This window comes from Papaver somniferum, chromosome 4 (genome assembly GCF_003573695.1).
Source record: "Papaver somniferum cultivar HN1 chromosome 4, ASM357369v1, whole genome shotgun sequence".
NCBI classification, from domain to species: domain Eukaryota; kingdom Viridiplantae; phylum Streptophyta; class Magnoliopsida; order Ranunculales; family Papaveraceae; genus Papaver; species Papaver somniferum.
The window spans coordinates 143,574,765-143,598,325 of record NC_039361.1 but is presented as its reverse complement, the minus strand read 5'-3'; the positions used below and the strand labels follow the sequence as shown (position 1 = coordinate 143,598,325).

The 23,561-nt window shown below is 35.7% G+C and overlaps 3 protein-coding genes and 1 non-coding gene across 6 annotated transcripts; 2 read left to right on the top strand and 2 right to left on the bottom strand.

Annotated features, from left to right (window-relative positions):
- Positions 1–5,245: 5,245 nt before the first annotated feature.
- Positions 5,246–5,369, bottom strand: LOC113276904. The gene has a single exon (XR_003324695.1). It is a non-coding gene; the product is annotated as a U6atac minor spliceosomal RNA (small nuclear RNA).
- A 208-nt stretch (positions 5,370–5,577) lies between these two features.
- LOC113271448 (WASH complex subunit 3-like) lies at positions 5,578–7,645 on the bottom strand. Of its 3 annotated transcripts, XM_026521308.1 has the most exons (6): positions 7,621–7,645; positions 7,420–7,526; positions 7,250–7,332; positions 7,065–7,157; positions 5,998–6,089; positions 5,578–5,868 (listed from the first exon to the last, which is right to left on the bottom strand). In XM_026521308.1, the coding sequence occupies exons 1-6, from the start codon at positions 7,628–7,630 to the stop codon at positions 5,834–5,836; spliced, it is 420 nt and encodes a 139-aa protein (XP_026377093.1). In that variant the 5' UTR covers positions 7,631–7,645; the 3' UTR covers positions 5,578–5,833. The 3 variants fall into 3 exon arrangements, with proteins under 3 accessions (XP_026377093.1, XP_026377095.1, XP_026377094.1); XM_026521310.1 differs by lacking the exon at positions 5,998–6,089; XM_026521309.1 differs by lacking the exon at positions 5,998–6,089 and having other exon boundaries at positions 5,578–5,846.
- Positions 7,646–7,677: 32 nt separating this feature from the next.
- Positions 7,678–10,782, top strand: LOC113271447 (chloroplastic import inner membrane translocase subunit HP30-2-like). The gene is made up of 6 exons (XM_026521307.1): positions 7,678–8,084; positions 8,183–8,298; positions 8,698–8,824; positions 10,127–10,275; positions 10,388–10,450; positions 10,541–10,782. The coding sequence occupies exons 1-6, from the start codon at positions 7,794–7,796 to the stop codon at positions 10,566–10,568; spliced, it is 774 nt and encodes a 257-aa protein (XP_026377092.1). The 5' UTR covers positions 7,678–7,793; the 3' UTR covers positions 10,569–10,782.
- Positions 10,783–21,092: 10,310 nt separating this feature from the next.
- Positions 21,093–21,484, top strand: LOC113273228 (uncharacterized mitochondrial protein AtMg00810-like). The gene is made up of 2 exons (XM_026522981.1): positions 21,093–21,284; positions 21,332–21,484. The coding sequence occupies exons 1-2, from the start codon at positions 21,093–21,095 to the stop codon at positions 21,482–21,484; spliced, it is 345 nt and encodes a 114-aa protein (XP_026378766.1).
- Positions 21,485–23,561: the final 2,077 nt, after the last annotated feature.

The window sequence follows — 23,561 nt, the reverse complement described above, 5'->3', positions numbered from 1 at the left end:
CCTTCTCCTTCTTCTTGTTATTCAATTCGAGGATCAAAAGAAGAATTAGAATTCGCATCTTTAACAGAAATCTTGGTGCGAGTCATCTTATAGTTATGTTTAATCAACTATCAAAGTTTTACGAATCAAAGATTAATTGTCAGCCATGAAAATTTGAATTCGAAAATTTTGGGGGGAAAATTTAGCTGGGAATGGAAAAGAGATAAATTATGAAACTGATTGATTTTTTTAATTTAGATTATGTTTAGGTTTTTAGATTAATAGAAGGGTATTTTGATAATTTAAATGAAAGAAGGGTATCTAAGTAATTTAACTACCCATTTAACACCCTTATCACCCATACTAGTCAGGGTCATCACACAATATACCTTTGAAGTGTTTTGTATGCTTTCACCCAAGGTTCTTAAATATTTCGGAAATTTGGTCCAAAGTTCAAACAAAAACTTAATCCAAGGTTCATATGGAGAAAATATTTAACGAAGGTCCAAAAACCATTTAAAACATGGAAATGACCTGCCTACCATCATCTAAACATGTGAAAATAAAACCACAGTGTCCCCCTTTTTTTCGTTCTTTCTTTATTTCTTTCTATCTTTATCTTTCTTCTTCCTCCTCTCGCTTTGTTTTCTTCCTTCCGCTTTCTTCCTCCTTGCAGTCACCGACACAAACAAATAATCAAATCACCATTAGTTGATGATATTACTCGATAATACAAAATCATCAAAATCTAGATCCACAATGATTTTTTTTTTATATAAAATCATCAATACACACAATAAATGACTACATGTTGTAATTTGATCAGTTGAAGAAGAAATATAGATTTACATCTGCCAAAAATAGTAGCAAATGGTATAAAATCAACAGTATATATAAGGTGGACAAAAAAACCTACGATCCAACAATAGATATTGATATATACTGAGTGAAAACTTGTAATCCAACAGTATATATTGATATATACCCATCCCAATAAAACATGCAGTATTTTATAGATATTATGATCTAACAATAGATATTGAAATAAACTGAGTGAAAACCTATGATCCAACAGTAAATATTGGTACGTACCCATCCCAAAACAAATCCTATGATCAAAAAGTAAATATTAATATGTTTCCATCTCAATAGAACAAGTAATATGTTTTTGATACTATGATATAATATAGCAGATGTTAATATGTACTGGAAAACATAGTTTATGCTTGAATGTCCATCCGAATAAACATGCAGTATGTTTTCATTACAAAAACATGATTGATATATCGAAACAATATCGAAACAATTTATCTTTGCTACAAACAAATATGTATTGCAGGATCATACCACAATTTTTACTATCTTTAGTACAAAAAAACTATATTGTTGGATCATAGAAAATCTCAAACAAAAACATGATTTTAAATAGAATCAATCAATTGAATAGCTTGAATAAAAATATTTACTCAAACAGAAAACCCATAACAGACCTAGCTTCATGGATTTATGAATTCATTTCCAAAGTTTCAGTAAAAATCCATAAATCCATATTGTCTTCTTCTTTGGTAATCCTGATCCATTCTCGAACATTCTTCTTCTCCTTACCTTACCATCACTTTCAAACTTTTGTTTTTCATCTTTCCCCTTTTCCACCATTTTTTCTTCTTCTAATTAAAAACCTAATTCTTAAAATATAAATCAACAATCACATTCAATGAAATCAAAACCTAACTCTAGTTTTCAAAACAAGAAAAGTCAGAGAGATTTTTTTTGTTTGCTATATATGCTTTCAGCTTCACTTCTGCAAGTTTAAGAGTATTATTCTAATTATGAGGGTGTTTTGGGCATTTAAAAAATATATTTTTCAAGGCCCACACATGTATGAACGTAGGATTATGTTTTCAGCTCCAAAAACATTAAAAAAATAAAATAAACAAAAAGACAAATGGTTTGCGTTACAAAATTTCGTGTAATGCAAATTTACTGGGTGACAAAAAGGGGATTTGCCTTAATCCTCGAATGTGTCCCTTAACCGTATATCTTCTATTTCTAATTTTACTCCTCACTACCCCTTACCATTTGCGTTATACTAACCATCTGCACTACAGTATCATGCCCGATATGAAGACATGATTTCGTCCATTTTTGTTTGCACGAAATAACCCAAAATTTTGAAAAGTCTTAGAGCTCTCTAACCAACAACGGTAAGATGAGATTACAGTGAAGTTAATTCGTATAGATTTTTGTTAAAGGGAGAGCAAAATGTGATCTGAGGAGATCAAAAATCATGGTCGACTCAATAACTAGGACCAACTCGATATATTTTTTTGACTCAGACTAATATACCCTAAATGTACCACATGTTTTTCCCGCACATGTTCAAAAAACCAAAAATCAAAAAGAAAATCAAGAACCCTAGAAAACTTTGATTGCTGCAAAACAGGAGTGAAGAAACAAAACCCATGATATTTTTCTTCTTCTTATAATAACAATTATAAAAACAATAGTCGCACATAAAACTGGATCTTCAAAGAAACTTAACTTTGATGATTCTCTTCTTTTCAAAGAGCAAGCAATTCTTGCTGCTCTTTAATGTCGACAACTAGGATATGACAACATTTCCATTTTGAAAATTATTTTTAGGGCAAACGTGAAATGGAATAATATACAAATAGAAATATATGTATTTGATGGTGGTTGTCTTGTTCACATCACAACAGACCAAGCATAATCTTCCATACAAATAGATAGATATACAATTATTACTATATATTGCTTAAATGATTCATTTCTTTTCATGGTTGATTTGATGCGGTTTCATCACTAAATCTTCCAACCAAAAATAGTTCGAAACATCTCTTATGGTTATGGATCATGATACCCACTATTGGTTATTGTTCTTTTATGTGGTCCTGCGGGCTACTTAGTATGGGAACGGGAACAAAACAAGAAGAAACTTCCAGATCCATATAACAAAGAATTGAAAGCAGAATTTTAATTTTATTAATTTTTTAATTATATTCTTCTATTTTACTGTTCTGGAGTATTAGTTAGAAAAGTAAATCAAATTAACAGTTTCACTTGCCTTGTATGATTCATTACTTGATGCTCGAAAAATTCATCTGTATGGGTTCACAAGTAAGTATCCCCCAAAGAAAAACGAATAAGAAAAATATTTTGTATTTTATTCGAATGTGTGCGAGGAGTACATGTGGTATATAAGGGTATTTCAGTATAGATCGGAAAATTATATCGAGTGGTCTCAGTTAACGAGACGACAACGATTTTTGTGCTCCTCGGTTCACATTTTACTCTCCCTTTAACAAAAATCATTCGTATAAAGCGTTGTTAGTAGCTCAATAAGTTTCGGCTATCATCTATTATGAATAAAAAAACACAGTCGGATGAGTCATAAGAATAAGTATGATCATGTTATTTTCCTTAAAGAACACAAAGAGAAGCCGATCAACACAACTAATAACAAATTTTTTTTTCTGCTAGGTCCATTAAATAAGAACTAGGCCAAAACTATTTTGTTTGGTACGAGGGGACAGATGTCAGATCTGACGGTTTTTATTTTTTGAGGCAATTGTTCGTACTCAGTAGACTTATTCATGTCCGAACGTTGTTAATTTGAATGTTTTGTGTCAAGAAATTACCTTAATATATTAACATATATTAATCGATTTAATCTATTAACGAATTACAATGCCTGTGACCTACAAGGGTGGCAGAGATGTGGTTTGCGTATCCAAATAGGACTTCACCATTATTTTCGGGTAGCCCATCACCGACCTCTTCAAGTGGCGGCAATTAGTTAACAACGTTTTTCTTAGTCATTTTCTTCTTTTCGGATATTTCTTGGGTCCCTTCTACTGAATGTGGTTCCTCAATGTCTTCCTCATCAACTTGGTCATCGAACTTATCTGACTGTTGTTCCTCTATAACAATTTCTGTTCCACCAACATTAGGCCGTGAAGGTTCTACGTCATTGGGTGAATTGGGATGTTGTGAAATTGATTCCATGACAACAATTGCTTCCTTATTTGAAACAAATTCTTCCATCAGATTTGTAGTTTTAACACCAATCACTTCGGCTGTGATCCCTGCTCCTTCGTTTTGTAACTAGAATCAAATGTTTGGTTTTTGTTAATTTACTACTAAAAGGTAATGGGTAACGTCACAAATTAACATAACTGACATAAAAAGACAACGATTCAAATTGAGGGAGCGGCAGTTAATTAGTTACCACTGTGCGAGTGAGGAAGTTAGGGAATCAAAATGATTTGATCTCTTCAGATTTTGGTACTTTCAAGTTAAAGGCACATAAAATACATAACAAAAACCTCATATCCCTTTTTTTTAATTAAACGGATATATTCGATCTTTATAGAACAAATCACTGTCGAAACACAGGTGCGTCCAATGCCCTGAATCAATGAACAATTTCTGTTGAACATTCCAAATGAATCAACGGCTTGGGAGTTGGGATGCACTCTTCTAAATCCTGACGTTTATTTACCTTTGTTGACTAGTCAAATTAAGAGGGTCCGTCATGATATCAGGCTAAGTGGCCGAACTAAACATTGGAATGACTTTTTAAAAATATACGAATTTCATGTTCGATATGGTTGTTTAGCAAATGGACGAACAACCTGCAACTATCCATGGCCACCATTAACCAAATTCCAAAGAAATATTGCAAAATTATTCAACTCAAGACAAAAATTTTAAAGACGAATAGACGATGGGAAATCACCCGGGATTTCGTATTGGTACCATTTATTCCTTTTCCCTTCATCTACTTGCCAAAAATGGTGTTTCTCCCAGCCTTTTTCGGACCGACAACAAACCAGGATGAAGTAGTACTTTGATTGTCAATCTGTTCGTTTTTTCCATTGTTTTAATAAGAAATAAAAGGATGGTTGAGATTTCGATCGACAAACTTTTTCAAATTTGAAGAAAAGTTCAAAAAACCTTCCGACAGTGGAAAGTTTCGATTCGTTGGGATACTGTAAGTGTTATTCAAAGCTAACATAACCACTTCAGGGTAAAGGGTAATAAGCGTAAGATGAACAATTCAAGGGTAAAATTGGTATTTGGTTTTTCAGATGAGAGATCCCTTAGCATAATATTCGGATGGGGTTAGTAGATTTAAGCGCAAACCATGTTTTTATATAGCGCAAACCATCTGTATAGTAAAAAAAAAAAAAAAAACCACCCGATAAACCACTTCAAGTGGGTGGACCGGTCAATGACTAGGTCATAAAACTAGCAGTAACTAGTGATTCCTGGGTAGCCTTAACCAGATGTGTGGTAACAGGTAAGCTCGAAAGCCGTTCCTGTCCCTATCAGGGGAGATGCCAACTGTCTCTCCTCTCAACGAATGAAACACGGGAAGAGGCCTTTCCTTTCCAGCAACCCGTTAATCATCTGGCTTGAACATACAACCTACTTAAGTCAGCCCTTCATTCTACAAATAGATTTGGACAACATGACAAACAATAGCAATACCTGCCACCCGTTAATAATTTGGTATCTAATGCTACTCTTTTGACATCACTTGTTATCTCTAAAGATCTAATAAACTCAAAAAGATTCTGAGAGAAAGACAGTCAATCTATTGATAAGGTGATTCTCACCAAATTACCTCTTTTTTTTCACATATACAAATACCCAAAATCTATAACAGAAAAAGTTACAGCCTGAAGTTCTGATCAGTATAAACATTTGTGATCACCACACACTACACATCTGATACATCACATGGTTTCTGAGACAAATTCAAATGTCACAATCGTCCATAAGTAAGTAGCTCACTTGAGAGATGCCAACCCATTGTGGACTGTTTTGTTCAGGTGCCAATCCTATAAATGCACGAAATGTCACCTGATTGCCAATATGGGTTGTATATGGCATAAATAAATGAATGAAGGCATACATACTGTATATGAAATGAAAAGCATAGACCAAATAAAATTATAACGGATATAGATTTGGAGTACACAAGATTGATACCACATGCTGCAGATGTACTACTGAAGGTTATCGGGTAAAGCTGACAATCTACAGCTCTCATGTGAGGGAGTAACACATAAAATGGAGTGCAACTGCATATCAATCCAGCTATTAGGATCGGAAATGCAGGAGTCATGACTAATTCTTATAAGATGTGTTTTGAAGTTATACCAAAATGAGTAAAGTGAATGCAATGATGCTAAAAAAACACAAACAGCTTAAAAGAATAACCATAATGCCTTCAAAGTAGATCTCTGAAAATTTTATTCCTTTTCTCATCCATCGCTTCATCAACAATATCATAGGGTAGCTCCAAAATGTCTTTAAGCTCTTTTGAAAAGTTTAGAACCTGGACCAAAAGTCTCTACAACCATATAATACAAACACTTATCTCGTATCCCTTTTCCCGGTACATACACGGCCAAACATCTTTGTCATTTTTGCACTTTTGAAGCATATTTTCTTAGTTTAGGTATGAATGCAATTTGTGAAAAACATGTGTTGGAAGGGGCATTCATACTCAACATGTATTATACCTAACAATAGTAATTTAATAGGTTCGCTTCAAACAATTCTGTGAGAAGCATATGGATACGAAGGGACATTCAGACTGGACATACGTTGACAAGTAGGAAGTTGAAGAAGCTAGAGAAGATTCATGGTTGAAGAATGTCTCTGACAAACACCTTATGAAGTGGCATGCATAAGAAGGTAAGTATGGCTAGCTAGAATGTTTCTTTGGTTTTAAAGGCAGATAAATCTATTTTAGTCCAAGTTTTACTTGTTTAACTAACTAAGGTGGAGTCATATTGGAAAACGATTTCAATCTGATAACTAAAGTTCAATTTGTTGTGGAATTGGAAATCAAGTGGGTAAGTAGACCAATTGTCCTAAAAAGTTACATTGATTCCTTAGTCTCTAGAATAGATTCCCAACAAATGCAGCTACAGAGTGCATCAAACATATGCACATCATGTAATGTACAACCAGTAACAAGCAAGAGTAAATTGAATACAAATGTGAGTTAAAATGGTCCTGGCAGCGTAAGAGACAAATGTATTAATCACCTGGCAGAAGATTCTTTTCCTTCTTCGTCTTCAATAATGCTCCTCAACTGTGTCTCAAGCAGCGTCAGAGACGCATCCAATCGCGATATCCTCCTTCAAAAATCCCATCAACACAATTCAATACCCAAAAAAGTGTTTTGGTCATCAAATCAAACACATTTTAAGAGTAGTAAAACTATACATACCTATGAAAGGTTGATAGTTTATCTTCACATAGAAATGAGAACCTATTCAGAAATCGAGCCGTTTGCACAATGAAGATATTAACCTTAAGGAGAAAAAGAAGAAGAATCATAAGCAAAATGAAGATAAATTAATGAAACTCAATTAAAAAAAGAAGGTTAGGGTTTATTACCAAATACAGAGTCCTCTGATCAGATGCAGATATGATTGATTCTTCTACTTCAACGCCTCCTTCTTCCTCCCTCCATTCACTTCTTCGCTGCATCTCTCTCACTCCCTCTGAAAAATGATTAAAGAAAAGATTATTGTGTCCTAAAAATATAATATTTTTCTATTACACCCTTTTATTCTACTTAGAATTTATAAAACACACCTGAACCCATTTTTCCAATGTACCCGTAGTCCTCCTTTATATACTAGAGTTATCCATTCCAAGTCCAACCCCAACACCCTTTTTCTTCTTCTTCTCTCTAGTCTCTCTCTGCACCTAGCTAGGGAAGAAAAAAAGGAAGAAAATAGGAGTAAGAGATTGATTTTTGTTAGTTGATGATGGAGGGAAGAAAACAAGAAGGAGGAACGATGGTGTTGATGCCACCCAATAGTAATCCAATTACTGTGCTTCAAACGAAATACAAAGAGTTAGAAGTTGGATTCCGTGGTTGGTTAACCAAACAATCATTACCAGTTGAAGCTGCTGTTGTTACTATCACAAGTTCTATTCAAGGTGCTGCTATTGGTGGATTCATGGGTACACTTACTAATGATGCTTCTTCTGTGCTTCCAACACCTCCTGCTGGTGCTGGTTCTCAAGCCATGGCTTCTTTCCAACAAGCTCAGGTTTCTTTGTCAAAATTAAATTGATCTTCTTTTTTCTTTTTCTTTTTCCAGGGGAAGTTTTCTTTGACTGATTGATTATGTTTATTTGATTTTTGCAGGCTCTTAGCGGTGGTCCATTGGTACAAGCCCGTAATTTTGCTGTGATGACCGGCGTTAACGCTGGTATATCTTGTGTGATGAAGAGAATTAGAGGCAAAGAGGATGTTCAGACTAGGTAAACAAGCTATTAACCCACTACCTAACCTAATTTTCGACTGATTAAAAACTGTGAAAACAAATGATTACATATTGAATTTAGGTGGACTGCTAGGCCCGATTGAGAAGTCTCACAGGTATTTAAAAGACGATAGCATTGAAGTTTTGCAAGTGATTCATGTAGATACCCAATATATGAATAGACACACTGAATTCATTTAAAGGATTTCTGTGTTGCCCCAATGTTATACCAAGATATTGGTAACTGGATGGTGCTGGTTGTTAAAAGGCATTGGGGGTCCATGATTTGATAGCAATTGACAGTTAAACTGGTTTTAGTTATTTTTCTTCTTGCGAAAATGTAAATGTGGGTCATCATCTTGAAACACTTAATTGAATGAAAGGATTCATTTTGCAGCATGGTGGCAGCTTTTGGTTCCGGAGCCATGTTTTCATTGGTCAGTGGCATGGGAGGTCCTAATATGGCAACCAATGCAGTCACATCGGGGGTATTCTTTGCGCTTGTCCAAGGTGGTCTTTTCCAGGTGAGCAAACGTGGGAAGGAGTTTAGTTATATTTTTGTACCAAGCTACAGTCTAAACTCTCGATGTTTACTCCTTTCATTATAAACAATGCATATCTGGGGCAGAATACGTACCTTGTGTCAGAGATGATCATATTTTCATGCTGTCTCATTTCTGAAAAAGTCACTAGGTGATAATCTTTATGATTGATATCTGTAAAACAGGATGCTTTAAATCTATTAAATAGTATAGGTCATGCATAACCCATTGTCTCGACTCTCCGGTTGAGCATATATAGATAGTTCAGAGATATGACTGTTTATTTCTGTTTCAATTTCGTAGCATGATCTTGTCATAGTGCTAATAATATACTAATAAGCTAAGTCATTGATATCAGCATTTTGGTTGAATTGTTCACATTGGGGAAATTTAGAAACTAGTGACAGTCTTCTTCGGTTCTTAAGCTCTGCTGTTAGTTTATTAAAGACAAACATGTTTTCAGTTACGCTAAGGTTTTGATTACAATTATTATCTATTTAACATAATGCTTACAACATAAATTAGTCCCTTAGATACCTTATTTTCTTGTTATGTGAAATGTGAGCTAAAGATTTAGAGAACTGACACGTTCAAAATATGAATAATGTTGCTGCACATTGTGCAGATATTGAATATGCTATGTGTCTTTTGTGCGGGTATCGCAAACCTTCTAATGTATTGGAGCTGTTCTAAAATATCTTTAGGAGTAGGTCGTGGTACTGGCTGTGAGTTTAGAAGTCTTCTTCCCGTAAAATGTTACTACTTTTTGTTTTTGAGGGCTGTCTTAGTTCAGTTTGTCCAACACATCCTTATAAACAGGACATTGTTATAGTTTTCTCTGGCTGGACTTCCTAAGCAACTAGATTACGTAACCACTGTATAGTCTCTATGTTTGAATACACTGATGGTTAACGTGTAAGTGGTATAATTAAGTTTGCCTATAGAATTTATATATTATGATCTTTGGCATGCGACGGTACTGATTGAATGCTAACTAGCCAAGGTATGATATCAGCATTTTGTTTGAGTTGGTGAGATTTGGGAAACTCAGAAACTGCTGAAGGTCTTCTTTTTCTGTTCTGCTAAGTATCTGCTGTTAGTGTACTAGAGTGCGTATCAATGTTCATTTTCTAGCATCTTAAAGAGTAAACATGTCACTGATGTAGAATGGAATTCTGCCTTTGCTAATCATGGTGATGCCGAATTCTTCTTAGCATGTACCCACCACAGTTTAGTGTGCAAAAGTTGAGTATCTATGTAATGTTTTGTTTTGTGACTATGCAGCTAGGACAAAAGTTCTCTCAGCCACCTGTAGAGGATACATTTTATACCAGAACAAGAGGCATGTTGTCAAATCTTGGCCTCCAGAATTACGAGAAGAACTTCAAGAAAGGCTTGTTAACAGACAGTACTATTCCTTTGCTTACAGATAGGCAAGTATTATTGAGTGAAGTTAGATAACGTTTTCTTTTTCATTTGTGCACGTGTTCCTAGCATAAGCGAAATATAATGACAACTTTCTTCACTTGTCTTAATTTGTTGCAGTGCTCTTAGAGATGTGAGAATCCCTCCTGGACCTAGGCTTCTAATCCTTGACCACATTCGAAGGTATTGATTGATTCTTGTCAAAGAAAAATCGTTGTTATCTATTCATTTTTTTGGTGTAAGGAATCTGGTTTTAATTTAACTTTGATCCAGTGATCCTGAACTGCAAAAGAAGCGATGAAGCTGTAGACTGGACCTGTTGAGTGAAACTGATGGTGGACAATAAAGTTTTATTAGTGTGTAGCAGAATAGATTCGTTTCTCTTAGTTGTTTATGTGGGGGAACACCAATCTTTGTGTGTGAATTTTGAACCATTCAGAAGTAAGTTTTACTGAAATTTCTTATCACCATTATTATTAGTAGCAAAAGTAATAGTAGGTACAACAGTACAGGCATGTGTACGTTTTGCTTCTAAATTCTGATCTAAATCTAGACAGCATGTCTCTTTTTAAAAAACATAATCAGAGAAGGGGGAATGACTGTGTTAGGCAGCATGTTTTGGTGAGGGCAATGCTTCCAGTTGAACGAACTTAGATTAGAGAGAAGAGGAGAAGAAAATGTAGTACACTAGAATCTCTATATTGGAACTAGGGCATCACCCAGGCCTTCAGCCTGGGATCAACCTCTCGAGCGCCTTCGGCACATGGGACTTGATGATTTGGTCGTGCTCTTGGCACATCCAAATCTTTTTGGATCATAGAATTTTCTAGGTAATTTAGATATTTGGCATACAGGTTCGTGGAGAATTTATAGTGATCTTTGGAATCAGACACATTCTCAAAACCCTAAAATCCACTCGAATTTTCGAATCTCATCTTCAATCTACGATGGCTAATTTTGATAAACACATCCCATTAACATTCAAACCTCCATCAAAGTTATCTGCAACTAACTATCCTCTCTGGAAATCTCAAATTGCTCCATTACTATGAAGTTATAATCTACTCGATTTGTAGATGGCTCTTTTCACTGTCATGTGAAGTATCTTCGACGAACATCCACTGTTGGTGTTTCTATTGTCAATACTCCTGACTTCTGATTCTGATAATGAGTTTGTTTCAAATCCAGCACACACTTATAGGGTAAATCAAGACTCTGCTCTTTTATCTTGGTTATTTTCTGCTTGCACTGAGGAAATTCATTCTTAAGTTATTGGTTGTACTTTTTCTCATGAGATCTGGAATAGATTAGAGCAAAACTATAATTTTACTACTAAATCTCGTCTTTTACAACTTAAAACTGGTTTGATTAGTTTAAAGAAAAGTTCAGACTCGATGTTAGTTTATTTCAATAAGGCGCGTTCAATTTCACATCACAGTGTCTGATGAAGATTTAGTAATTCATAATCTTCAAGGTTTGCCTTCTGAGTTCAATGCCTTTAAAACTTCAATATGCACTCAACAACTCAAGAATGAAAATCTTATTACATCCTCAGAAATTTTAGGTTTATTGTTGTCTGAAGAAGCTAGAGTTAATGTTGAATCTAAACTTGATCTTAATGCTGCTTCTTCTAATGTGACACAACAACAAAAATCCTCTCCAAGTTAACATTAGTTTGATCCCCAATATCCAAGTTCACATACTTATTCACACAATACTCATACGCACAATGATTATCCACACCAATCTGATATATCCTATTATGGAAATCAATCCTGGTACAATTCTTCTCATCCTACTAATTTTGGAAGAACTGGTAGTTCTTATTTTAGAGGTAATAGAAATGGTGGAAGATTCAGAGGAGGTTTTCGAGGTGGAAGGAATGGTGCTAGGTTTGGTCGTCAAGGAAATTCCAATAACTTCTTTCCTCCTCCAAAATATAATCACTATGTTGAATGTAAGAAGCCAGGTCACTTAGCTCCAGAATGTAGATAAAGATATGCACCTAGTGATAACTCAATGATGCTAGCTTACTATACTTCTAATGATTCTCATGGTGATGATTTTGATGACTACTGGAACCCTAAACCTGAAGCATTTGTTGTTTATTATCATGATGATTTTGGTGCTTTTTTTCTTCTTCTGCTGCCTATATACCTGATTCAGGAGCTACACATCACTTCATATTTATCTAATCTTAACTTGCACTCTGAATATCAAGGTCTGATCAAGTGAAAGTTGGAAATGGCTCAGGTTTGACCATAACTCATGTTGGCTCTTCTACATTACATACTGAATTTTTTAAATTTACTATTTCTAATGTTCTTCATGTGCCCTCTATCACCAAGAACTTAATCTTTGTGCTTCAATTTACTAAGGAGAACAATTGTTATTTTGAATTTTATTCTGACAAATATCTTGTAAAAGATTTGGTTAGCCACAAAGTCCTTCTCCATGGTCCTGTTAAAGATGGCTTGTATCACATGGAGTTCACCACTGATCAACTCAAGCAAGCATTTTCTTCTGGACTTTCTTCATCAGCAAGTTGGCATAATAAGCTTGGCCATCCAGCATATCAGACTCTCAAGCATGTTCTCTCTTCAGTGAATGAGGTTATTGATTCTCAATTAACTTCAACTTTGTTCTTCTTGGCATAATAACCAAGAACTTAATCTTTGTTCTTCAGTGAATGCTGCATCTTTAACAATAAATAGAAGAAGCTTATGGAATGTTTTGGTTGAAATTAGTACTCTGAATAAACCATGGTTAGTGATGGGAGAAATCAATACAGTAATGAGAGAAGATGAAAAGAATTGTGGACTAAGGCCTTTGATGATATACATGTTGGAGTTTAATAATTGTCTTCATAGTAGTGGTTTGATTCAAGCACCTAAAACCGGCTTAGACTTTTCTTGGTGTAATAACAGAGTTGGAAAAAAGAAAATTGTTTGCAACCTTGATAGAGCTGTCTTTAATGATAAATGGTTAGAAAATTTTCCAAGCTGGGGATATAAAGTTGGAGTGAGAGGTATTTCAGACCATAGTGATTTATATGGAGGAAATGATGATATACCAAAACCAAAGAATACTCCATTTAGAGCACTAAAAGTTTGGAAATCTCATCCTGAATTCTTGAATATTATTATAAAGTCTTGGGAACAAAACATGGAAGGTAATCCCATTTTTGTTTTCATGAGTAAAATGAAAATATTGAAAACAGATTTAAAGGAGTGGAACTGGTCAGTTTTTGAAGATCTTAATAAGAAGCTGAGGATAGTAGAAGATGAAGTAATGGAAGATACAGCAACATCATATAAGAATCCTTCAGACAACTTATTGTTAAACAAACTTGTAACTGCAAGGGGTAAACAAGAAGTACTTGCTCAACAACAAAGGGAGATTATCCAGCAGAAATCAAGAGTGATGTGGTTAAAAGAAGGTGCATCAAATTCAAAATACTACCATATCAAGATGAAATTAAGACAAACACAAAGTTTGATAACTGAATTGGAAAATACTGCAGGAGTTATTATCACATATCAAAAAGAAATAGCAGATGAGTTAGTCAATCACTTTGAAGAAAAATTTAAATGTCAGGAGGTAAATATAGAAGAGTGCATATTTTCAAATATTCCCAAGGTGATGACAAGAGAATACAACAACATGATTGATGCCATTCCTTCTGATGAAGAAATCAAAACTGCAGTCTTTGAATTGAATCCAGAGAGTGCTCCCAGTCCTGGTGGATTTGCAGGATGGTTTTATAGATTCTCATGGGAGATAATTGGTGTTGAGTTAACAAAGGCCATACAATTTTGCTGGAGTTAAAATCTTCATTCCAACTGGATTAAATGCTAATTTCTTGAAGCTGTTACCTACAGTGAACAATGGAAAAAAAAAAAAACAATTCAGACCGATTGGTCTTATGAATTTCAGCTTTAAAATCTTCACCAAAATATGGGCTACAAGGTTGGGGAAGGTAATAAACAAAATAGTGTCACCTCAACAAGGAGCTTTCATAAAGGGTAGAACAATACAAGAACGAATTGCATTAGCATCTGAAATGATAAATGAGATTGAAGTTAAGAGATGAGAAGGAAATTTTGGTTTAAAGCGTGATATTACTCAAGCATATGATTCTTTTAGCTGGAAGTTTATGTTTCAAGTTTTCAGCAAGTTTGGTTTCTCAGATAAAGGACTGCACTGGTTAAAAGTATTGCTTCAATCAGCTAGAATATCATTTTTAGTCAATGGAGGCCCTGAAGGATATTTTCAAGTTGGGAGAGGTTTAAGAAAGAGTGACCCTCTGTCCCCTCTTCTTTTTGTCATAACTGAAGATGTTCTTAGTAGAAATATCTTTAAAATGATCCAAGATGGAAGTTTGAAAGCAATAGTTAAAATAGGGGGTTCTCAACCTTCACATATATTTTTTGCTGATGACATATTTCTATTTTGTAATGGTGAAAAAAGGAATGTCAGAAAATTAATGAGTTTGCTTAATACATACCAAGATGCTTCTGGCCAACAAGTAAATTTGGAGAAAAGCAAATGTTTCATTGGTGGCACAAGTCAGAGTAGAAGATTGAAGATTTATGAAGAATGTAATGTTACATTAGCTGACTTTCCAGATAAGTACTTGGGGGTAATGCTGGTGCAAGGTAGTATAAAATTTCACCATGTATGGAGTGTTGTGGATATGATGCAGGAGATATTGGCAGGATGGAAAGGTAAGATACTATCATTTCAAGAAAGACTAATACTGGTTAAGTTTGTACTAAGCAACTTGCCTATATATTCAATGTCAGTATACAAGTGGCCTAAGAGGGTAATAAGGGTGTTTGAAAGAATAATTAGGAACTTTTTATGGTCAGGTGACCCTGCAAATAGAAAAATGATAACTCTAATGGAATAAAACATGTGCTCCAATAAGTGAAGGTGGTCTTGGGTTGAGAAGATTAGAGATCATCAATAAAGCTTTGCTAATGAAGCTATTCTGGAGGATTCAAAATGATACAAATGATTGGTCAAAAAAATTTCAATCAAAGTTTAAAAATAAAGATGGTGAATGGATAACATATTACAAGAAATCTTTTATATGGCTAGGAATAAAATGGATACTTGGGGATGTGGAGGAAAACACAAGATGGGTAGTAGGAGATGGAAGAAATATTTTTGCTTGGAAGGATAAATGGGTGCTGGAGAACTCTCTGCAAGAAGTGTATCTAGAAAACTCTTATAAACATGAAAGTATCATATTTTCTCTTAGATGGTGAATGGATATTGCCAACTGAACTCCTGGAGATGATTCAAATAAATGACTTACCAGTAATCAGTGGAGGCAGAGACAAGAGAATATGGACTGGTACTATCACAGGAAGCTTCACAGTATCATCAGCAGTGGAATCCATTAGGCAAAAATTACCCTCTTTACATTGGATTAAAAAGGTATGGCATAAATCTGTGCATCCTAGTATATCTAGTAATGTGTGGAAATTAGCTAGAAATATATGTGCAACTGATGACAATATGAAAAATAGAAAATTTAATATGGTATCAAGATGCATATTTTGTGGGAAAGAGGAGGAAACAAGAGATCATATTCTTTGGTACTGTAATTATAGTGAGATCATTTGGAGTTGGCTTGGTGGAATATTCAATGTCATAAATCCAAGATCATTTGAAGATGTTCTTCAGTTTGCAAATAAAAAGAGTCCTGCTATAAAAGAAATATGGATATTGGCTTCATTTATAACTATGAAGGAACTCTGGTTCCTGAGAAATGAATGTATATTTGATAAAGGAAAATGTGATCAGAATGTCAAGAAGAAGATAATGCAAGCAACATCAGACAGTGATCTCAGATTGACAACAAATATGTGGAACAATCAATATGATTTACAGGTGCTCAAGAATTTTGGATTGAAGACAAAGAGGGTAAAGAGTATGATCATAAAAGAAGTGTTTTTTTAGTTACCAGAACAGGGGAAATTACTGATATGATATGATGGAGCTTCTAGGGGAACCCATGTACTGCTGGTTATGGGGTAATGGGAGGAATTAGCACAGGTGAATTTGTGATTGCTATTTCAGGTGGTCTGGGCATATCTACCAATTATTATGCAGAGGTTTTTGCAGTATTAATTGCAGGAGAGTGGGCTATTCATCATGGGTTCCATGATCTTGCCTTCAAAACAGATTCTAAAGCTGTCATAAATGCATTCCAGAGTCAGAAACTTCCATGGTTTGCAATTACAAGATGGGAAAATATTTGTACAGCAGTGTCTGCTTGGAGTTTCACTCATAGTTACAGAGAAGTGAATTTGTCTGCTGACAAAATGGAAAAAAGGGGAGCAACACTAAGTAGAGGAGAACAAAGAATCTTTGATAGTAAACCTTCTTTCTTGAGCTCTCTGGAATATCCAGATCAAACATATTTTTGATTTTGCTAGATAAAAATGCCATATATGGCATTCCAGTTTTGTTCTCTTTTCTAATTACATTTGATTTGTAACTTTTTTAACTCCTTTGGTTATTAATATAATTTTTATTTGTTAAGCAAAAAAAAAAAACTTCTTATCAGTCATCTAAGAGTCATGCTCTTTCTTATCCTACTGGTTCAACCAATAATGTGTATGGTCCTTTAGATTTAGTTTATTCAGATGTTTAGGTATCACCATTATGTTTTGTGAATGATACAAGTATTATGTGTCATTTATTGATTCCTTTAGCAGATTCAGATGGTTGTATCCTCTTGCTTATAAATCAAAAGTACTTCCAACTTTCATTAAATTCAAAAATCTTATTGAGAACCAGCTTAATAGAAAGATTAAATTTTTTTGATCTGATTGGGGAGGTGAATATATAACAATTTCTACTTATCTTGATTCTAGCGACATATGACATTGAGTTTCTTGTCCTCATGCTCATGCTCATGCTCAAAATGGCACGGCTGTGAGGAAACATATGCATATAGTTGAAACTGGTTTGGCTCTATTCCTTTATCCTTTTGGTCATATGCCTTTGAAACTGCTAACTTCCTGATTAACGTACTTCCAACACCTAACCTACATTAATTGTCTCCTTTAGAATGCTTATTTCATCTCAAACCATTTTTTTTACACACATTTGGCTGTACCTGTTATCCTTGTGTGAGAAATTTTAATCATCACAAATTTGAACCTAGATTTGTGCAGTGTATCTTTCTAGGCTACAATCATATGCACAAAGGGTATAAGTGTTTCAATACTAATACCAAAAAAATTATAATATCTAGAGATGTTAGATTTGATGAAGGAAAGTTCCCTAATGCATATTTCTTCACTTCTGAGACAATTGGTGCCGCCTTTCCCACTATGTCTGTCACATCATCAACTCTACTTGCATCTGAATTATCATCTCCTTCAAGCTTACCTGCTATTTCTAATGAGGTAGATGTGACACCAACACTTTTAATTGTTCCTCCTTCTGCATCTGATACTTCTTCAGCCACTCCAATTACTATTCTTGTATTCACCAATGCACATCCAATGAACACAAGAGGCAAAATGGGTATTACCAAGCCAAAACTGTTAGAGCATAGCTCGGACGACCTCGCATGCGTTGCTATATCAAGCATGTTTGTCAATGTTAGTGATCAAAACTATGAGTCTTGATTTCTAGTCTATTATATCTAAGTCTCGGACTATGATAGAAAAGTGTAGTTGAGCTCAAGGACTTCATGGCGATTCATCATACAACGACGAAGATTTACTCAAGGAACCGTGGAACTTTATCAACAAAAAGGTATGTGGAGACTTGAACTTATCTATCACTCAAAAGTTTATCTGTTCTATCTCCTACTTCTTATGAGACAAAAGTCGTATGCTATATAGACCGGATCATACACATTTGACATTTCGAGCTGAGTATACTCTACTTATTTTTTTCTCGAAATCGTGTGTTGGTAAAGCGTTTCTCTTTGATCTGGTTTATCTTCACCAAGTGACGAAAGTCATGAAAATTTTCAATTACTTTGGAAATTGCTCTGGCGAGAAAGGTCTGTGAATAACGAATAACGTCCTCTGAGAATGTTTCAATGGTTGGAATAAGAGTTTAAGTCTATATAACCAATGATGGATATAAGCATTGTGTGGTAACACATATGTGCATAAGTCTTATTCCTTAATACAAAGTTTTCGAACTTTGTTGATTGAGTGAAACCGGAGGAATTGGTTTTGCCAAGTCCGCGAACCCAGTCTGCGAACTGACGGAAGTTCTCTTACCGAGAATTTCTGCTGGGATTTCCAAAAACTCGTTTGCGTGTTTAGTCCGTGAAACTAGTCCGCGAACTGGCGGAAGTCTCTTTGCCGAGATTTTCTGCTGAGTTTGGAAAACTCTGCCGGTTATCTTAAGTCCGCGAACTTTTTTGTGAACTTAAGTGGTTATGATCTAAAGATGTGCTCTGAACATGAAACTTAAATTACTAAGGAATGCTTTATGCAAACCGTGGCTATAAAGTTCATGAGCCGATTCATCGAATCGAATCATCTTTGTTTCAATTATGTCTTGTGTAGTTACATAAGATCTCATAGCAATTGAACAATTCTCTAACTAGTTCATTTGAGTTAATTGAACTAGTTATGGTGAAGAAGAACAAGGTTAATATGAAATGCTCATATGGTTAACCTTTTATGTTGAACCAACATACACGTACACGTTTGGCACGGTTTTCACAAACCCAGTAAAATGTATATCTCAAGTGTGTGTGACAAGCTAAGTTTTCGATCTAACGATTGAGAAATATTAGCTTGAATCTGAATCAGGTTTTCATCTAACGGTGAATACGGATTGCTTTGTAACTAAGGCAAAACCCGGATTTGAAGGCTATATAAAGGAGACATCTAGCATTGGGAAAAACTAATCCCCACATGTCTGTGTGATACTAGTGCGCTCGCTAGAGTCGATTCTCCTCTAACCTTTGGTTTTCTTCTCTAAAAACCAGGTTAACGACTTAAAAACTTCATTGGGATTGTGAAGCCAGACCGATACTACTTTTATCGTAGTTGTGTGATCTGATCTTGCATCTTCTATCGTACGAGTACAATCTATTGATTGGCTTGAGATCGTGAGAGTTCTCCGATAGGCAAGATAAAGAAGTCACAAACATCTTCGTCTCACTGTTTGTGATTCCTCGACATCCTCTTGTGTATTCAAGTAAGATTGTTGAGAGGTGATTAATTAATCTAGGTTGTTCTTCGGGAATATAAGACCGGATTATCAATTGGTTCCTGTTCACCTTGATTTCATATCATAAGACGGAACAAAACCTAGGGTTTTTTTGTGGGAGACGGACTTATCCTTTGATAGACTTTTCTGTGTGGGATAGATTTGTTTATTATCAAGTCTGCGATTTTGGGTTGCAGCAACTCTTAGTTGTGGGTGAGATCAGCTAAGGGAATCAAGTGCGCAGTGTCCTGTTGGGATCAAAGGCGTATGGAGTACAACTGTACCTTGGATCAGTGGGAGACTGATTGGGGTTCAGCTATAGTCCAGTACGAAGTTAGCTTGTAGTAGGCTAGTGTCTGTAGCGGCTTAATATAGTGTGTATTCAATCTGGACTAGGTCCCGGGATTTTTCTGCATTTGCGGTTTCCTCGTTAACAAAACTTCTGGTGTCTGTGTTATTTCTTTTCCACATTATATTTTATATAATTGAAATAATACAGGTTGTGCGTTAAGATCATCAATTGGAAATCCAACCTTTGGTTGTTGATTGATATTGATTGATCCTTGGACATTGGTCTTTGGTACCGTCCAAGTTATTCCTTGTGTTTGATTAAAGACTCGCTATTGTTTTAGCTTGAGTAAATCAAAACAAGTGAGAGATATTAACTCCTTGAGATACTTTAATCTAGATTGAGTCTGACTGTCTAGTTGATTCTCTAGCAAAGTATTTCGGAGTTAGTCCATACATATTGCTAAGAGAAATATTCGGTGGTATTGTTAGACCCCCGCTTTTTCAAAAACCAAGGATTTATGCTTCAGAAGTCCAATCAGTCTGTGAAGATATAACAGTTCCTACATGTTACACTGAAGCTTGCAAAGATCCTAATTGGAGGGATGCCATGGATGAAGAAATCAACGCCTTGTTACAAAATAGGACTTGGAAATTGGTTGTTGCCGTTGGAGGATAAAAAGTCAGAGGTTACAAATGGATTTTTAGGATAAAAAGAAGAGATGATGGTTCCATTGAAAGGTATAAGGGCATACTGGTGGCCAAAGGCTATAATCTGATGGAAGGAATTGATTAGCAGGACACCTTCAATCACGTAACTAAGCCAACAACTGTTAGAATTATTCTTTTTATCTCTCTACACAAAAACTGGCAGATTAAACAACTGGATGTCAAAAATGCTTTCTTGCACGTTATTTGAATGAGGATGTTTACATGGTGCAGCCACCAGGATATACTAATAAGCTATTTCCTAGTCATGTGTGCAAACCCAAAAGATCTTTATATGGCTTGAAACAAGCTCCAAGGGATTGGTTTGAAAGATTGAGTCAAATTCTCAGCAAAAATGGATTTTCTTCTTCTAAAACCGATACCTCTTTATTCTTTAGAGTGACATCTACTTCAGTTCTTTACATTTTAATCAATGTTGATGACATTTTGGTCACAAGAAGTTCTCCAGCTGCTGTAAAATCTTTGATTGCTGCTTGGAGCAGGGAATTTGCAATAAAATATTTTGGTGAGTTGCATTTTTTCCTAGGCATTCAGGCTACAAGGAATTCTGCAGGTGTGCTATTACCAAGAGCAGTATATAACTAATCTGCTGGCTAAAACCAAAATGACTACTGCTAAGAGATCTGCAACTCATTTTCATTCTTCTAATGTTGTTGACTACACACCTTTTGAGGATCCTATTGTTTATAGAAGCACAGTTGGTACTTTTCAGTACGCCACCATCACTAGACCTGACATTGCTTTTGCAGTTAACGAAAGCATGTCAGAAGATGCAATATCCTTCCACTACAGATTGGTCAGTTGTTAAGGGGATTTTAAGATACTTGGTTGGTACTTTTGCAGTTTAAAAGGTCTATCTCTCTTCAGTTACAAGCCTACTCTAATGTTGATTGGGCAGGAGACATCACTGACATGAGGTCCAATAGTGGTTTGGCAATTTTTCTTGGTCCTAATCTCATATACTGGTACTTTAGAAAACAGAAGACTGTTTCCTGATCAAGCACTGAGGCTGAATATTGTGCCTTAGCAGATGCCATCTCAGAATTAGTTTGGGTTCAATATCTTCTCAGTGAACTGCATTTCTCATCTCCAAGGATGCATGTGTTATGGTGTGATAATATGGGAGGTTAGAAGTGGGATTCTAAGGTTTCTGAAAGTGAGTTACGGGAGGTTGAGCACGAACAGTCTTTGCCTAAACCACGCACAGTGGTCGTTCAAAGGCTTCTTCAGTCACAAGGAAGAGATTTAGGGCTGGTCTTAGGGAGGGAAGCAAATGAAGAGAGAGGTCAGAGAATTCTAGGGTTTGAAGAAGAATTGCTCTGAGAGGTTATGATAAAGTTTTTTGTATCTTGGAGAAATAGAGCACCTATTTTTAGCTGAATTCTCTAATCTTAGGTCGGTGAAGATAAGGATTGCTTTCCGTGCCGTGCGGAGAAATTGTCCCGTCTCTTAAAAAATAGAGATAAACTAGGTTGAGTTTATCTCATTATTCCACCGCCTTTACTATCTTATGCGGTGAGAAATAAGCTGGGTATTTATCACATGTGTCGTAGACCGCCAAACCAAAACCCTAATTGTTATCCCCCCATTTGTGTGATGCTGAGTCATCCTTTATGATGACGTGTTGAGGGAGATAAATATTCTCTCTTTAGCCGAGTTGGTCAAGATAGAGAGATATTCTCCGATTTGTAAGAATGACTAGGATGAGTCACGTGAAAAGGCATGGGATGCCTCAGAATTCGTGTGGAGAGGAGACTCGATTCCTACATGAGGCTCATGCCTACCACGAGGAATATTCAGCCTTATATGAGATTTGCAGAGAGATTTGAATCTCTCTGAGATTTTTGAGGAGAGAAGTGAATCTTTTTGAGATTTTGAGAATAGATTTGAATCTCTCTGGGATTTTGCAGAGAGATTTGAATCTCTCCGAGATTTTACAGACGGATGAAAATCTCTACGAAGATTTTCTAAACGGATCTGAATCTATCTGTGATCGGCTGGGACTCGTCCTGAAGAGAGAGAAAGGGCTTTGTACGCCCGATAATTTCTCTGCGAGACTTTGGCTCAATTGTCTTTGACTAGAGTATCTTGCAGATATGTGCTAGGAATCAATTGTGTCTGAATTTATGGGGCCGTCATGACCAGTGTATCTCAGAAGGATGTTCTAGGAGTCCGTGGAAAGGGCCCAGAGGCAGAATAACCAACGTATCTCGCGGGGATGTCCTATGAATTATTATGAAGCCTCGGCAAGTCGAGTCAGAGCCTAGAGTAGACATGACCAGTGTATCTCGCGATGATGTGCTAGGAATCAGTCCTTGATCTCAAATAGGGTGATTCGTGCTTATAGGAGACATGCATATCTCTGCTATGGGTCATAAGTCCGCCAAGGACATTTTTATGCATCTACAAAGCCTACATAACCAGCAGTATCTCGTTGAGGATGTATACTAGAAATCATAACATCACAATCAGCTCTGTCTCGCGAAGACATGCTGGAATTGTGGATGTTCTGGTTCATAAGTCTACTGGGGACGTTTTATGCTCTACAGAACCTACGTGACCAACAGTATCTCGCCGAGGATGTGTGCTAGGAATCACGACATCACGACCAGCAATGTCTCGCGGGGACGTATACTAGAAATCGTGGTTGTTAGTGCCTTGAGGACCAAGGGCTTAATCTCTCCCATGAGAGTTGAGTTTTGTTTATGGTCTCGAAATGATGTTTTTGCTCCTTATCCAAATTTCACCATCTACATTAAGTCCCCTACTCATAGTAGAACCTTGATTGTTCTATGATGAGTATATAGATGGTTACAAATCATTCAAGCGCGAAATTAAAATCCACTCTTTCTTCTAGACTTGCTGAGTCCTCGAATTGACGTTTAGTCTTTGATTGTTATGACTCTGATCTTAGAATTGATTCTGGATTTTGGAACTTCATGGGATTTTGTGTTAGACATTAATGACATGATAATAAAAGTCTTTATGAGACAAAATTTCCGTCTTGAGCGAATGTAATTTTGTTAATTAGGGTTTACTTGGCCAAAACCCTAATTTTCTCTCTTTGTGCATG

Excerpts from the sequence above, each read along its gene's own strand:
- LOC113271447 (XM_026521307.1), top strand. The coding sequence starts at position 7,794 with ATGATGGAGGGAAGAAAACAAGAAGGAGGAACGATGGTGTTGATGCCA. Across the intron at positions 8,825-10,126 it reads TCCAAGGTGGTCTTTTCCAG|CTAGGACAAAAGTTCTCTCA; the intron begins GTGAGCAAACGT and ends GTGACTATGCAG. Across the intron at positions 10,451-10,540 it reads ATCCTTGACCACATTCGAAG|TGATCCTGAACTGCAAAAGA; the intron begins GTATTGATTGAT and ends ACTTTGATCCAG.
- LOC113271448 (XM_026521308.1), bottom strand. Across the intron at positions 7,333-7,419 it reads ATCAGAGGACTCTGTATTTG|GTTAATATCTTCATTGTGCA; the intron begins GTAATAAACCCT and ends TTTCTCCTTAAG. Across the intron at positions 6,090-7,064 it reads GGAAAAGAATCTTCTGCCAG|TTGCACTCCATTTTATGTGT; the intron begins GTGATTAATACA and ends ATTGATATGCAG.
- LOC113273228 (XM_026522981.1), top strand. The coding sequence starts at position 21,093 with ATGACTACTGCTAAGAGATCTGCAACTCATTTTCATTCTTCTAATGTT. Across the intron at positions 21,285-21,331 it reads TATCCTTCCACTACAGATTG|TTTAAAAGGTCTATCTCTCT; the intron begins GTCAGTTGTTAA and ends GTACTTTTGCAG.